Here is a 12500-nt window from a genome sequence, read left to right as displayed (position 1 = left end):
CGGACCGGAGGCTCGTTCGGCTCGGTACCGTGCTGGTCTACCTGCTGTCCGTGTCCCTGTCCGCCGGGCTGCTGGGGGTCTACTACGGCCTCCTCTGGAGACCCGGACCGGACCGGACCTCCTCCGGACCGGACCCTGACCTCCTCCGGACCGACCCTGACCTCCCCCGGACCGGACCGGACCCCACCGGACCGGACCGGACCCCCTCGGACATGAGCAGGTGTGTGACTGACGGTCCGGGTCGGAGGGAGACCCTCCCGGGGCCCGGCAGACCTCCGGACCGACCGGACCCCACCGAGCCCCCTCTGTGACCGCGGAGGACCCGTCCAACCTGCCGACACACCGGACCCGGACCCGGACCCGGACCCGGACCCGGACCCGGACCAGCTCAGGGACGGGTACTGGTGACCCTTTCAAAATAAAATGAGACTTTATGTATCATGTGAATCCAGCATAGAGATGAGTTCTGTTACGTTCACCAGAGTCTCAGACCAGGACGAGTCCCAGACCAGGACCAGGACCAGGACCAGGACCAGACCAGGACCAGACCAGTACCAGCACCCCCCTCAGTATAGATCAGTATAGATCCAGTATAGTTCAGTATAGATCAGTATAGTTCAGTATAGATCAGTATAGATCAGTATAGTTCAGTATAGATCAGTATAGTTCAGTATGTTCAGTATAGTTCAGTATAGATCAGTATTGATCAGTATAGATCAGTATAGATCAGTATAGTATATAGATCAGTATAGATCAGTATAGATCAGTATAGATCAGTATAGATCAGTATTGATCAGTATAGATCAGTATAGATCAGTATAGATCAGTATAGATCAGTATTGATCATAGATCAGTATAGATCAGTATTCAGTATAGATCAGTATAGATCATGTGATGACCATGTTAATATTTAAAGGAACAGTTTTAGTCAAAGCTCTTACTCTGAAATGTAACTCTAAAGCAGAAGAAGTGAATAAAACCTTTTAGATCCAGTAAAGAAGGTGTGAGAGTTTGTGACCGTGTGGAGTTCAGGGACTGTCTGTGAATCTCAACGCAGGAAGGAAGAGACTCATTACAGCAGTTTGTTTACTTCACCCTGATGAGAAGTAAACAAACTGCCCAACATTTCAAAATAAAAGGTGAAAAGATGAACTAATGATACATTTGCACAGGTTAGTAGTGTAGTAACTAGCTTGATGTCAAAGGATGAAGGAAGACGTCCAGGTCCGCTGATGCAGTTTCAACTATTTCTTTATTGAATCAGTGCATCAGAAGTCATCCCCACAGACGTCCATCCTTCAGGCTGGACTGACAGTGCTGTGAAAAACTATTTGCCCCTTCCTGATTTTTTTTGTTTTGCATATTTGTCAAACTTAAATGTTTCAGATCATCAAACAAATTTAAATATTTAAATATTAGACAAAGATAACCCAAGTAAAGCGTCTGCTAAATGACTGTAATGTAATGTAATGTAATGTAATGTAAATACAAAATGCAGTTTTTAAATGATGATTTCATTTATTAAGGGAGAAAAGCTATCCAAACCTACCTGCCCCTATGTGAAAAAGTAATTGCCCCCTAAACCTAATAAACGGCTTGTTTGAGGTCCTGCCACAGCATCTCAATCGGATTTAAGTCCGGACTTTGACTAGGCCTCTCCAAAACCTTCATCTTGGTTTTTTTTGAGCCATTCAGAGGTGGACTTGCTGGTGTGTTTCGGATCATTGTCCTGCTGCATAACCCAAGTGGCTTGAGCTTGAGGTCACGAACTGATGGCTGGACATCCTCCTTCAGGATTTCCTGTAGAGAGAGCAGAATTCATGGTTCCATCAATTATGGCGAGTCGTCCAGGTCCTGAAGCTGCAAAGCAGCCCCAGACGTCACACTACCAGCACCATGTTTGACTGTTGGTAGGATGTTGGTTTTATGAAATGCTGGGTTAGTTTTACGCCAGATGTAACGGGACGCACACCTTCAAAAAGTTCAACTTTTGTCTGGTCAGTCCACAAAAGTCTTGGGGATCATCAAGATGTTTTTTGGCAAATGTGAGACGAGCCTTTGTGTTCTTTGGTCGGCAGTGGCGTCTAAGCCTGGAACTCTCCCATAGATGCCATTTTTGCCCGGTCTCTTTCTTATTGTTGAATCATGAACACTGACCTTACCTGAGGCCAGTGAGGCCTGCAGCTCTTTAGATGTTGTTCTGGGGTCTTTATGACCTCCTGGATGAGTCGTCGATGGGCTCATGGAGTCATTTTGGTCGCGGCCTCCTGGGAAGCTTCACCACTGTTCCAAGTCTTCTCCATTTGTGGATAATGGCTCTCACCGTGGTTCGCTGGAGTCCCAAAGCCTTAGAAATGGCTTTGTAACCTTTCCAGACTGATACATGCCAATTACTTTGTTTCTCATCTGTTCTTGAATTTCTTTAGATCGGCATGATGTGTTGCTTTTTGAGATCTTTAGCCTGCTTCACTTTGTCAGACAGGTTCTATTTAAGTGATTTCTTGATTCAACAGGTCTGGCAGTAATCAGGCCTGGGTGTAGCTAGTGAAATTTAACTCAGCTTTCCAAAAAACGTGGTTAATCACAGTTCATTCATGATTTATCAAGGGGGGATAATTACTTTTTCACATAGGGGCAGGTAGGTTTGGATAGCTTTTCTCCTTAATAAATGAAATCATCATTTAAAAACTGCATTTGTATTTACTCAGGTTATCTTTGTCTAATATTAAAATTTGTTTGATGATCGGAAACATTTAAGTGTGACAAATATGCAAAACAATAAGAAACCAGGAAGGGGCAAATACTTTTTCACAGCACTGTATGTCTGTGTTGTGCATCCCTTCAATGTGCACAAAGGCAAAACACATGTTGAGCAGTAAATACATCATTCAGACACCGTGAAACTTACACTTTTTGAAATATGTTCCTGAGTAGCTGGACTCTTCGTCTGTGTAAACATCACTATAAACAAGGTTGTCATCCCATACGTTGGTCATGAGGTCATTATCAGGGCAGCTCTTAAGAACCCTGACTGGTCAACATCACACAGCATGCAACAACTTCATGGCCTCATTACAACAAGGTATAGCAGAATATGATAAAATACACTACAGTTGCTACAGGTACATTTTATTGTGGAGAGTCAAACTGATGACTGACGGACTACGTCGTGGACCACATCCTCGTGGTTCAGCAGGACCTCTGGACCGAAATGTAACTCTAAAGCAGAAGAAGTGAATAAAACCTTTTAGATCCAGTAAAGAAGGTGTGAGAGTTTGTGATCGTGTGGAGTTCAGGGACTGTCTGTGAATCTCAACGCAGGAAGGAAGAGACTCATTACAGCAGTTTGTTTACTTCACACCCTGATGAGAAGTAAACAAACTGCCCAACATTTCAAAATAAAAGGTGAAAAGATGAACTAAAGAAATGATACATTTGCACATTTTAGTTGCTACAGGTACATTTTATTGTGGAGAGTCAAACTGATGACTGACGGACTACGTCGTGGACCACATCCTAAGTGGTTCAGCAGGACCTCTGGACCGGTTTCTGGGTTCAGGACCTGGACCCGGTGGTCTCCTCCTACATGGGGAAGACCAGGAAGCCGCTGAAGGTGCTGAGTCTGGTCTGGTCGAAGATGCTCTGCTGGGCCCAGAGGGTGACGGACAGCCGGTCCCCGGCCTCCAGGACCAGCGCCATGCCGTTAGACGCGCTGCCGTGACGCCCTGGTGTCGTAGATGGCGAACATGTTCATCCCGTTCTTCATCAGCGCTGCGTTCAGGGACCCCGATTCTCCAACGCAGCCGGTGAAGTGGATGTAATAGAGTCCCTTGACGGGCACCGTGAAGACGCCTGTAATGGAGAGTCAGCGTCAGGACCCAGGAGACAGACAGACATCAAACTGTGTGACAGGTGAGTCCTACCTGTGTTGTTGTCGTAGGCGCTGCCGATGTTTGTCGCCACCTTCTTGAACTGCAGCGTGGTGTCGGCGTCAACGGGCCCTGATGGGTCCACTGCTCAACGTCGACGAGGGCCGCCGAGAACGCCACCTGAGCTTTAGCTGCAGACCCAGTGAACTGAACATGTTGACACATGCTAACACATGCTAAGACATGCTAACGCACGCTGACACATTCTAACCCGTTCTAACACATGCTAACCCATGCTAATCCATTCTAACACATGCTAACCCATGCTAATCCATTCTAACACATGCTAACCCATGCTAACCAATGCAGATGACAACAAACTCCCTCTTTCTAGGACCGAGGTAACGTGAGCCGCTGACTGTAAACGCCATGGCGGCGGTTCTCGTCTCAGGTGTCTTCCATCCCATAATAACCCACATTAGAAACACATTGCCATGGTTTCGCGTGTTCCTACTGACCTCTCTCTTCTTCTCGCTCCAGTTTGTCCACTCTGGCCATCAGCCGCTGCATCAGGACTGTCATGTCTTCTTCTTCTGTTTTCTCCGGGTTATCAAAGAACCCTGAGAAACCCGCTCTGAGCCCCGACTGCAGCAAAGACCAGCACCAGGACCAGGACCCATCTGGAGACCATGTTGTCTGTTGTTCTGAAAGCTCTGGACTGAAGACACAACCAACTCCAAATATATTGAACTTCAAAATGGACTTTTACCTGAACAACATGTTTGTTTGTTCTTTCATCAAACACAAAATGATTGATTCACCTCTCTGGTTCCTCTGAGGACAAAGTCAGACTAAACATTAATCCACCAGAGAGCTGCAGCTTAAAAACCTTTAAATCAGATCAGGAGATAAATACATGGAGGTCCATCAGCTGAACCAGGTTTCTGGGTCATTGTAATCTCCTACTCTGATTTATTGACATTTATTTTAACCCGGCAGGCTTTAAAAAGATTTATGTATTTTTGTCCCCAAAGGAGACTTTGTTAAAACACCACAACCAGGAGGAACCAGGTAGAACCAGGAGGAACCAGGTAGAACCAGCTACCACTGGTGGTTAGAACAACTTGACGTCAGTCAAATGTTCCTCTCACCTGTGAGGAAGAGCTCATTTAGTTCAGAGGACCAGAACGGCGTATATGAGGGCAGACAGGTGAGACAGGTGTACCAGGTGAACCAGTCCTGCTGTAAAGCTTCTGTACCAGGTGAACCATCATTGAAGAAACATCGTCTCAAGTTAACGGTTTGTAAAACAATTTAACTCTCAGGTGATGTGAACACGCCAGGTGAGCAGGTGAGTCCCTCCAAAATAAAACACTCAGAGCAAAAAATAACAATGACAATAATAATATAATAATAATAACACCAGGAGGAAACAGGTTTGTTCTCAAACAGAACTTGACTTGGTTTATTAGGAGCTTCAGAGTGAACATGAGTGAAAAGCTGCAGAACCTGCAGAACCATGAAGACGAGGAACAGCTGATGACATCACTAAAGTGACCTTTGACCTTTAACGGAACTTCATCACCAGACAAGAAGATATGTTCCATCAGTCCAACAGCAGAACTTCATCACGGTTTGAAACTGGTTCCAGTCAGAACTGAACCGGAGGAGGAACGTCTGAACTGGTACAGACTGGTTCTGTGATCTAGTTTAAACATTAATCTATAAACCTCCTACTGGTTCTGATCTGGTTCTGAATGCGTTTGTTGGTCAAAGTGCCCTTCGATCAAACTGGTTTCTACTGATCACAGAGTTGGGTCTGAACTGGACCTTAACCATTAAGATGTTGGTCTGTTGGGTCTGAACTGGACCTTAACCATTAAGATTTGGTCTGTTGGGTCTGAACTGGACCTTTAAGATGTTGGTCTGTTGGGTCTGAACTGGTTTTGGGGGGTTTAAGACATTCTGGTTCTGGAATAACTGGGTCTTTCTGACGGTTAGTTCTGAAGTGGTTTCAGCCGGTTCAGTTCTGGTTAAGAACAGTCTGATGAATCTGAACAGAGAATACGTTTTATTAAAAGTATTTCCATTGTTTTGTTAAATCATTTATCCTGATTATAGATCTTATCAATGATCTTAACTGTCAGGTGGTTCTTTTGTTGGTGGGTTCTGGTTGTTATGACCCAGAATGTGAGCAGCAGCAGGACGGACCGGCCGTCTGCGCGTGTTTACCCCTCTGTGGTTGTTGTTGGGGTGGAAGTAAAAACATGGACATAGCGGTCTTGGCGTTGGCTCATCACTAGTTCCTGTCCATCTAAAAAGGGTTTTGTCCACTTTAACTGGTTCTTGTTCTGAAGGGGTTTCTGGGGGGTTTGAAATGTCCGGTCCGGTTCCAGCTGGTTCAGTTTGAGTCCTCCGTCTCTTCAGAGTCACTCAGGTTTGTGAACATTTGTGGTTTTGTGAAGCAAACAGAAAACAGCAGTGAAAAACATCTTTACATGAATCATAAGGCAACAGACTCATCACAGAGGAACCTACGAGAACCGAGGACCTTTTCAAACCAGACCGGGTTCTGATCTCAGTACAGGGTTTGGTTCCTTTCACTCAGGAAACATTTAAAACCAACCAAGAGGCTTTAGGCCGAGTTGCTTAGAGGTTTCTGAAAACACAGGAAGAAGGAAACAAACTACGTTTGTAGTCCGAGTCAGACCCTGATTTGGAGTTCGGATCTCCAGATTATTTTTTTGCTGAACTAAGACCACTTCCTGTTACGGGTCTGTGTGGTGGTTTTGATCGATCCAGAAGTGGATCAAACCGAGGAGGAAAACCAACCAGACTCAGAACGCAGGTTTGAAAAGGCCCCTTAAGTCCAAACGGTCCGGCTCAGTGGTTCCTACGAGCTGACCTCTAGTGTTTCCACAGTCGGACCTCCATCCCCCAGCATGCACCACTGTGAAGAGGACAGAGGATGCACTGCCACTAGTGTTCACCACCGTCACAGTAAAGGCACCGAGCACAGCGAACACAGTTAACGACAGGCGATCAATAACTGAAGGAAGCAGTGTGATCAATAACTAGTGATCAATAATAGTGATCAATCAACTAGTGATCAATAACTAGTGATCAATAACTAGTGATCAATCAATGATAGTGATCAATAACTAGTGATCAATGATAGTGATCAATAACTAGTGATCAATGATAGTGATCAATAACTAGTGATCAATAATAGTGATCAATCAATAATAGTGATCAATAACTAGTGATCAATGATAGTGATCAATAACTAGTGATCAATCAATGATAGTGATCAATAACTAGTGATCAATGATAGTGATCAATAACTAGTGATCAATAACTAGTGATCAATAACTAGTGATCAATGATAGTGATCAATAACTAGTGATCAATGATAGTGATCAATAACTAGAACATGAAGAACGTCTTCTCTGGCGCTCCATGTGGACGTCTTAAACAAACACAAGTGTTCGATTGGTTCCCTGACGAAGCGCCGGCTCTGATTGGTTCAGAGCTCACTCTGTGAGAAACAGTCACAAAGAAGGAAACATGAAAGTCCAGAAGATGAAGTCCATCTGAAAACTCCACTTTGGTGCCTCCTAGTGCTAAAACAGAGTGTTGATTAACGGGTCAGTTACAGAACATTAGTCAACTATTAACTATTGGGTGACTGGTTCCGACTCGTCCAATCACAGCGTCTCTAGATTTACTTTTTGGGTTTTTGGACTTTAAGAACCATTTCAGACTCTGAAAACAAGCATAATGTAAAGATCATCCTGAATATAAACCCCAGCTCCTTCATAAATATTAATACTTATATACATCTCGTTAGCTGGTTAGCTAGTTAGCGGGTTAGCTACTAGCTAGAAGTAGATTCAGGCTTTTACCAGAAAGAATAACCTCATGAACCTGATTGAAAGCTGTGAAGCTGCAGACACATCTGGGTCATAACGGAGCGACCAATAATGAGCCGCGCTGCTCGCAGTGTGAACGCCTGCTTCGGTTATGCATATATATGTTAAAAGTGCAGATTGTCTTTTTGGTGTTCAAGTGCATTCGTTTGTTCTCACATTTATGGCTTTCTTTAGGACCAGACTGACAGCGGTTCCTATAGTCTCTTGGTGTGCTTGGAGTTATAGTGGCTCCTCATGTCTTTACGGAGACGGAACTTCTCTCCGCAGACGCCGCAGATGTACAGGTGGACGTCCATGTGTTTCTCCAACTGCTCTCCGCCGGGGAAGATCTGGAAGCACACCTGGCAGATGGTTTCCCCGGCCGACAGGTGTGAGATCATGTGGCGGACGTGGTCGTGTTTGAGGAAGGTTCCTGGTCGCAGACCGGGCAGACGTAGCGCGCCATGCCTTTGTGCATGTCGGTGTGCAGCCGGAGCTGCCGCCACGCAGGAACTGCTTCCCGCAGGTCTGACAAGTGAACTGCTTCTCCTTGGTGTGGACGGTGTAGTGCTCACGCAGGTGGCAGCGCTGGTAGAAACCTTTGCCGCAGATGCTGCAGAAGTGTTTGCGTCGGTGGTCCAGCTCGCCGGCCTCCCCAGCAGCGCCGGGCGGAACAGCTCCTGGTCGTGGCAGGACAAGGCGTGCTCCAGCGCCAAGCTCGTTCTGGAACAGCATGCCGCAGTGAGGGCAGGCCAGGTCGGTGGCCTCCAGCAGGCCCTCCTCCATCCCCTGCGGCTCCTCCAGCAGCGACGTCTCGTCCTCCCCGTGGGAGTCCGACTCGCCACCTTGGGATTCGCCACAGCGTTCCGCGTGCTCCTGGAGCTGGCGGCCTTTAATCAGCACCTGGCCACACCTACCACAGGCACAGATGTGACCCATGTGGTTGGACAGGTAGTGGGCCGACTTGTCCTCGTCCGTCAGCAGAGCACCGCACAGTTCACAGGGGGCGCAGTCGGCCTCCTGCTTCTCCTCTTTGACCTTACGGAGCTTGGCAGGGATCCCTGATTCTTCACTGCTGGACATGTGGCCTTCAAAGGGCTCGCTGCTGTGTTCCAGACCCGAGACGCCGGGCTCCGGGTCGTGATCTGATCCAGCTTTCTCCTCTGCAGTTCTTTACGCATGGCGTCGCTGAAACGTGCTCTACAGTCTCTGTTGCCGCGGTCACCGACCCGGACCACCTCTATCTCAGGGAATACGCCTTCTTCCGGTTCCCTCTTGATGGAGATGATCCTGGTCATCCCGGGCTCGCCGTCCGTCCCGCTGGCCGCTGACCTGATGGCGAGCTCGGAGTCGGCCTTGGCTTCGGGCCACTCATCCTCACCTTTACAGATGACCCTGTGTTCCTCTGTGCTCTCGGAGGCGGAGCTCTCGGCTTTGCTGGAGTCGTTGTCCCCTTCGGCGTTGCCTCGGCTGGTGAAAGGCCTTCCGGTTGGTGCAGGTCAGGATGTGTTCGATTAAAAGTTTCTCGCAGCTGAAGACAAAGCCGCAGTCGTCGCAGGTGTAAGTACGGCCGAATCGAGGACGGTCTTTGAGCGCAGAACTCCTGCCACTGGGCCTCTTTCTCAAGTCGCACGGCTGATCGACTAGTCTGTCCACCACAGGAGGAGCCGCTATCAGAGGAGTCACCACCTCCTCCGCCGCCGCCGCTGGTCTGCTGATGCTCGCTGGGACATCCGGGCGCCCGGCGGTGCTGCTGGCTGCTTTTGGTAAATGCTCCGCCTCCGGTGCAGCGGGCCTCTGCTGCTCGTACATCCGGACTCAAACATCATCTTCCCGCCGGTGAGACCGGTGGAGGAACTGGACGGGTGGAGGCTGAAGACGACGGGGTGAGGTTGGAGCTCCTGATGTCCCTGAGATCCTCCAGCGAGTCGGGGATGTAGTACATCTGCAGGTACGCCATGGAGGCCTTGAGCTCCTCGAACTCGTAGCTCCCCACCACGATACGACCCAGGTACATGAGCTGCAGGATGAGGTCGAAGCACTCGGCGCTGATCTGCATGTTGCTGAGGTCCAGACGCCCCGCCCCCTGCTGGTCCCGAATGAACATCATCCGGAAGTAGGAGCTGCAGGCCGCCAGCACAGCCTTGTGCGCCCGGAAGTAGATGTCTCCGATGGCGATGAGGCAGTCGCACAGGAAGCCCCACTCCCGCTGGTTGTTGAGCTGCTGGAGGACGTGATCGCTGTGGCTCGGCCCGCCATGCCCTGCAGACAACAGAGGAGTCATTAGACAATGCGCATTCCATTCTGCTCTGAGGTCTCCTGAGTGTTTAGTGAGGTGAGACGGATTATTAGAACATTAGTTTAACTCTCCTCCTGCTTCATCTGTTTCAATGTGTCGTTGCTCGTTCTTTCTGAACTTAGGTCTGTTTTCTAACCAACATTAGATTGTATTGGACCTGAAGGTGAATGTCTATTTTGAGCTGAGATGTTTGTGATGAAGGAAACACTGTCAGCGTGATGTCACCTTCATGAGGATTTCATCCTCTCAGATCTGATATATATATATATATATATTTACTGTACTACATCTCAGATCTGATATATATTATACTTTTTACTGTACTACATCTCAGATCTGATATATATATTATACTTTTTACTGTACTACATCTCAGATCTGATATATATATATATTATACTTTTTACTGTACTACATCTCAGATCTGATATATATTATACTTTTTACTGTACTACATCTCAGATCTGATATATATATTATACTTTTTACTGTACTACATCTCAGATCTGATATATATTATACTTTTTACTGTACTACATCTCAGATCTGATATATATATTATACTTTTTACTGTACTACATCTCAGATCTGATATATATTATACTTTTTACTGTACTACATCTCAGAGGTGCATATTGTACTTTTAGTGTACTAACAAAGTATTTTACAGTTCCAGTCGGTTCTGGGTCATGGACCGGGCCGCTGGGACCGGGTCGCAGCTTTCAGAGGGTTCTCGTGTTCTCGCTGTAGAACTTCTAACATGAGAGAACCTCTAGAGAACCTCTAACTGAGAGAACCTCCAACATGAGAGAACCTCTAACATGAGAGAACCTCTAACATGAGAGAATCTCTAACATGAGAGAACCTCTAGAGAACCTCTAACATGAGAGAACCTCCAACATGAAAGAACCTCTAGAGAACCTCTAACATGAGAGAACCTCTAACATGAGAGAACCTCCAACATGAAAGAACCTCTAGAGAACCTCTAACATGAGAGAACCTCTAACATGAGAGAACCTCTAGAGAACCTCTAACATAGAACCTCTTTACTGTAGCTGCTGTTCTGCGGGTCTCGGCTCAACGTCCGCCCAGCAGGACCGCAGGACCGCGAAGCTAACAGCGTTAGCATCGTGAAGCTAACAGCGGCTAGCATCGTGAAGCTAACAGCGGCTAGCATCGTGAAGCTAACAGCGTGAAGCTAACAGCGTGAAGCTAACAGCGTGAAGCTAACAGCGTTAGCATCGTGAAGCTAACAGCGTGAAGCTAACAGCGTTAGCATCGTGAAGCTAGCATCGTGAAGCTAACAGCGTTAGCATGGTGAAGCTAACAGCGTGAAGCTAACAGCGTTAGCATGGTGAAGCTAACAGCGTTAGCATCGACCGCACCGGAAGTAGCTGTACTCTGCTCTAGCTCGTGGTTCTGCGACCTTTATTCTGAAACCTGACCGGATGTGGTAGGTGTGCACGCCGCTCACTCATCTCTCCCGCAACAGTCCCGACACCCCCGCACCGCCACCCGCACCCAGAGAGAGAGAGAGAGAGAGAGAGAGAGAGAGAGAGAGAGAGAGAGAGAGACAGACAGACAGACAGACAGAGTGTCCCGGGGGACCGGACGGGTTTACCGGACAGAAGACACGAGGAGCAGCTGCTCTCTGTTTCTTCTTCTCTGCTTCTCTGCTGCTGCTTCTCTTCTCTTCTTCTTCTTCTTCTTCTTCTTCTCTTCTTCTTCTTCTTCTTCTTCTTCTCTCCTGGAGGATGAACTTCCGCAGTCTGTCTCGTCACAGCTCAGTGATGTCATCTGAAGAAGGCAAAATAAAAGACTTCCGGTCAAAGTGTTGGCCTTCAAAATAAAGGTGCCGACTAACAGACGGTCACGTGATGAAACGCAGTCTGACGGGAGGGGCCGAAAAGAGGTCTCACTCTGAGGTTTAATGAGGAGACGACATGATACATATAGATATATAAATATATATATATAGATATATCTATATATATATATATATAAATATATATATATATATATATATATATATAAATATATATATAAATATATATATATATATATATATATATATATATATATATATTTATATATAAATATATATATATAAATATATATATATTTATATATAAATATATATATATATATATTTATATATAAATATATATATATATATATATCTATATATATATATCTATATATTTATATATATATCTATATATATAAATAGATATATATAATATATATATATATATTTATATATATCTATATATATATATATATAAATAGATATCTATATATATAAATATATATATATATATATATATATATATATATAAATATATATATATATATATATATATATATATATATATATAGATATATATATTTATATATATATATGTATATATAAATATATAT

General features: G+C 45.7%; 2 protein-coding genes and 1 pseudogene across 2 annotated transcripts in view; 1 reads left to right on the top strand and 2 right to left on the bottom strand.

Annotated features, from left to right (window-relative positions):
- LOC129088640 (putative transmembrane protein INAFM2) overlaps positions 1-311 on the top strand; it is a 324-nt gene extending 13 nt beyond the window's left edge. Inside the window, exon 1 of the mRNA XM_054595976.1 lies at positions 1-311. This exon is cut by the window's left edge and continues 13 nt beyond it. Coding sequence (XP_054451951.1) covers positions 1-311 — 311 coding nt within the window.
- Positions 312-3442: 3131 nt separating this feature from the next.
- On the bottom strand, positions 3443-4624 carry LOC129088646 (complement C1q tumor necrosis factor-related protein 3-like). The gene is given in 5 exon segments (XM_054595979.1): positions 3443-3733; positions 3735-3852; positions 3924-4004; positions 4007-4060; positions 4388-4624. Coding segments are annotated over 5 exon segments (468 nt in total). The 5' UTR covers positions 4452-4624; the 3' UTR covers positions 3443-3582.
- Positions 4625-7681: 3057 nt separating this feature from the next.
- LOC129088643 (zinc finger and BTB domain-containing protein 1-like) lies at positions 7682-11208 on the bottom strand (annotated as a pseudogene).
- Between the last annotated feature and the right edge of the window lie 1292 nt (positions 11209-12500).

This window comes from Anoplopoma fimbria, unplaced genomic scaffold, assembly GCF_027596085.1.
Source record: "Anoplopoma fimbria isolate UVic2021 breed Golden Eagle Sablefish unplaced genomic scaffold, Afim_UVic_2022 Un_contig_13747_pilon_pilon, whole genome shotgun sequence".
Classification (NCBI taxonomy): Eukaryota; Metazoa; Chordata; class Actinopteri; order Perciformes; family Anoplopomatidae; genus Anoplopoma; species Anoplopoma fimbria.
This window is presented reverse-complemented; position numbering and strand designations above follow the sequence as displayed.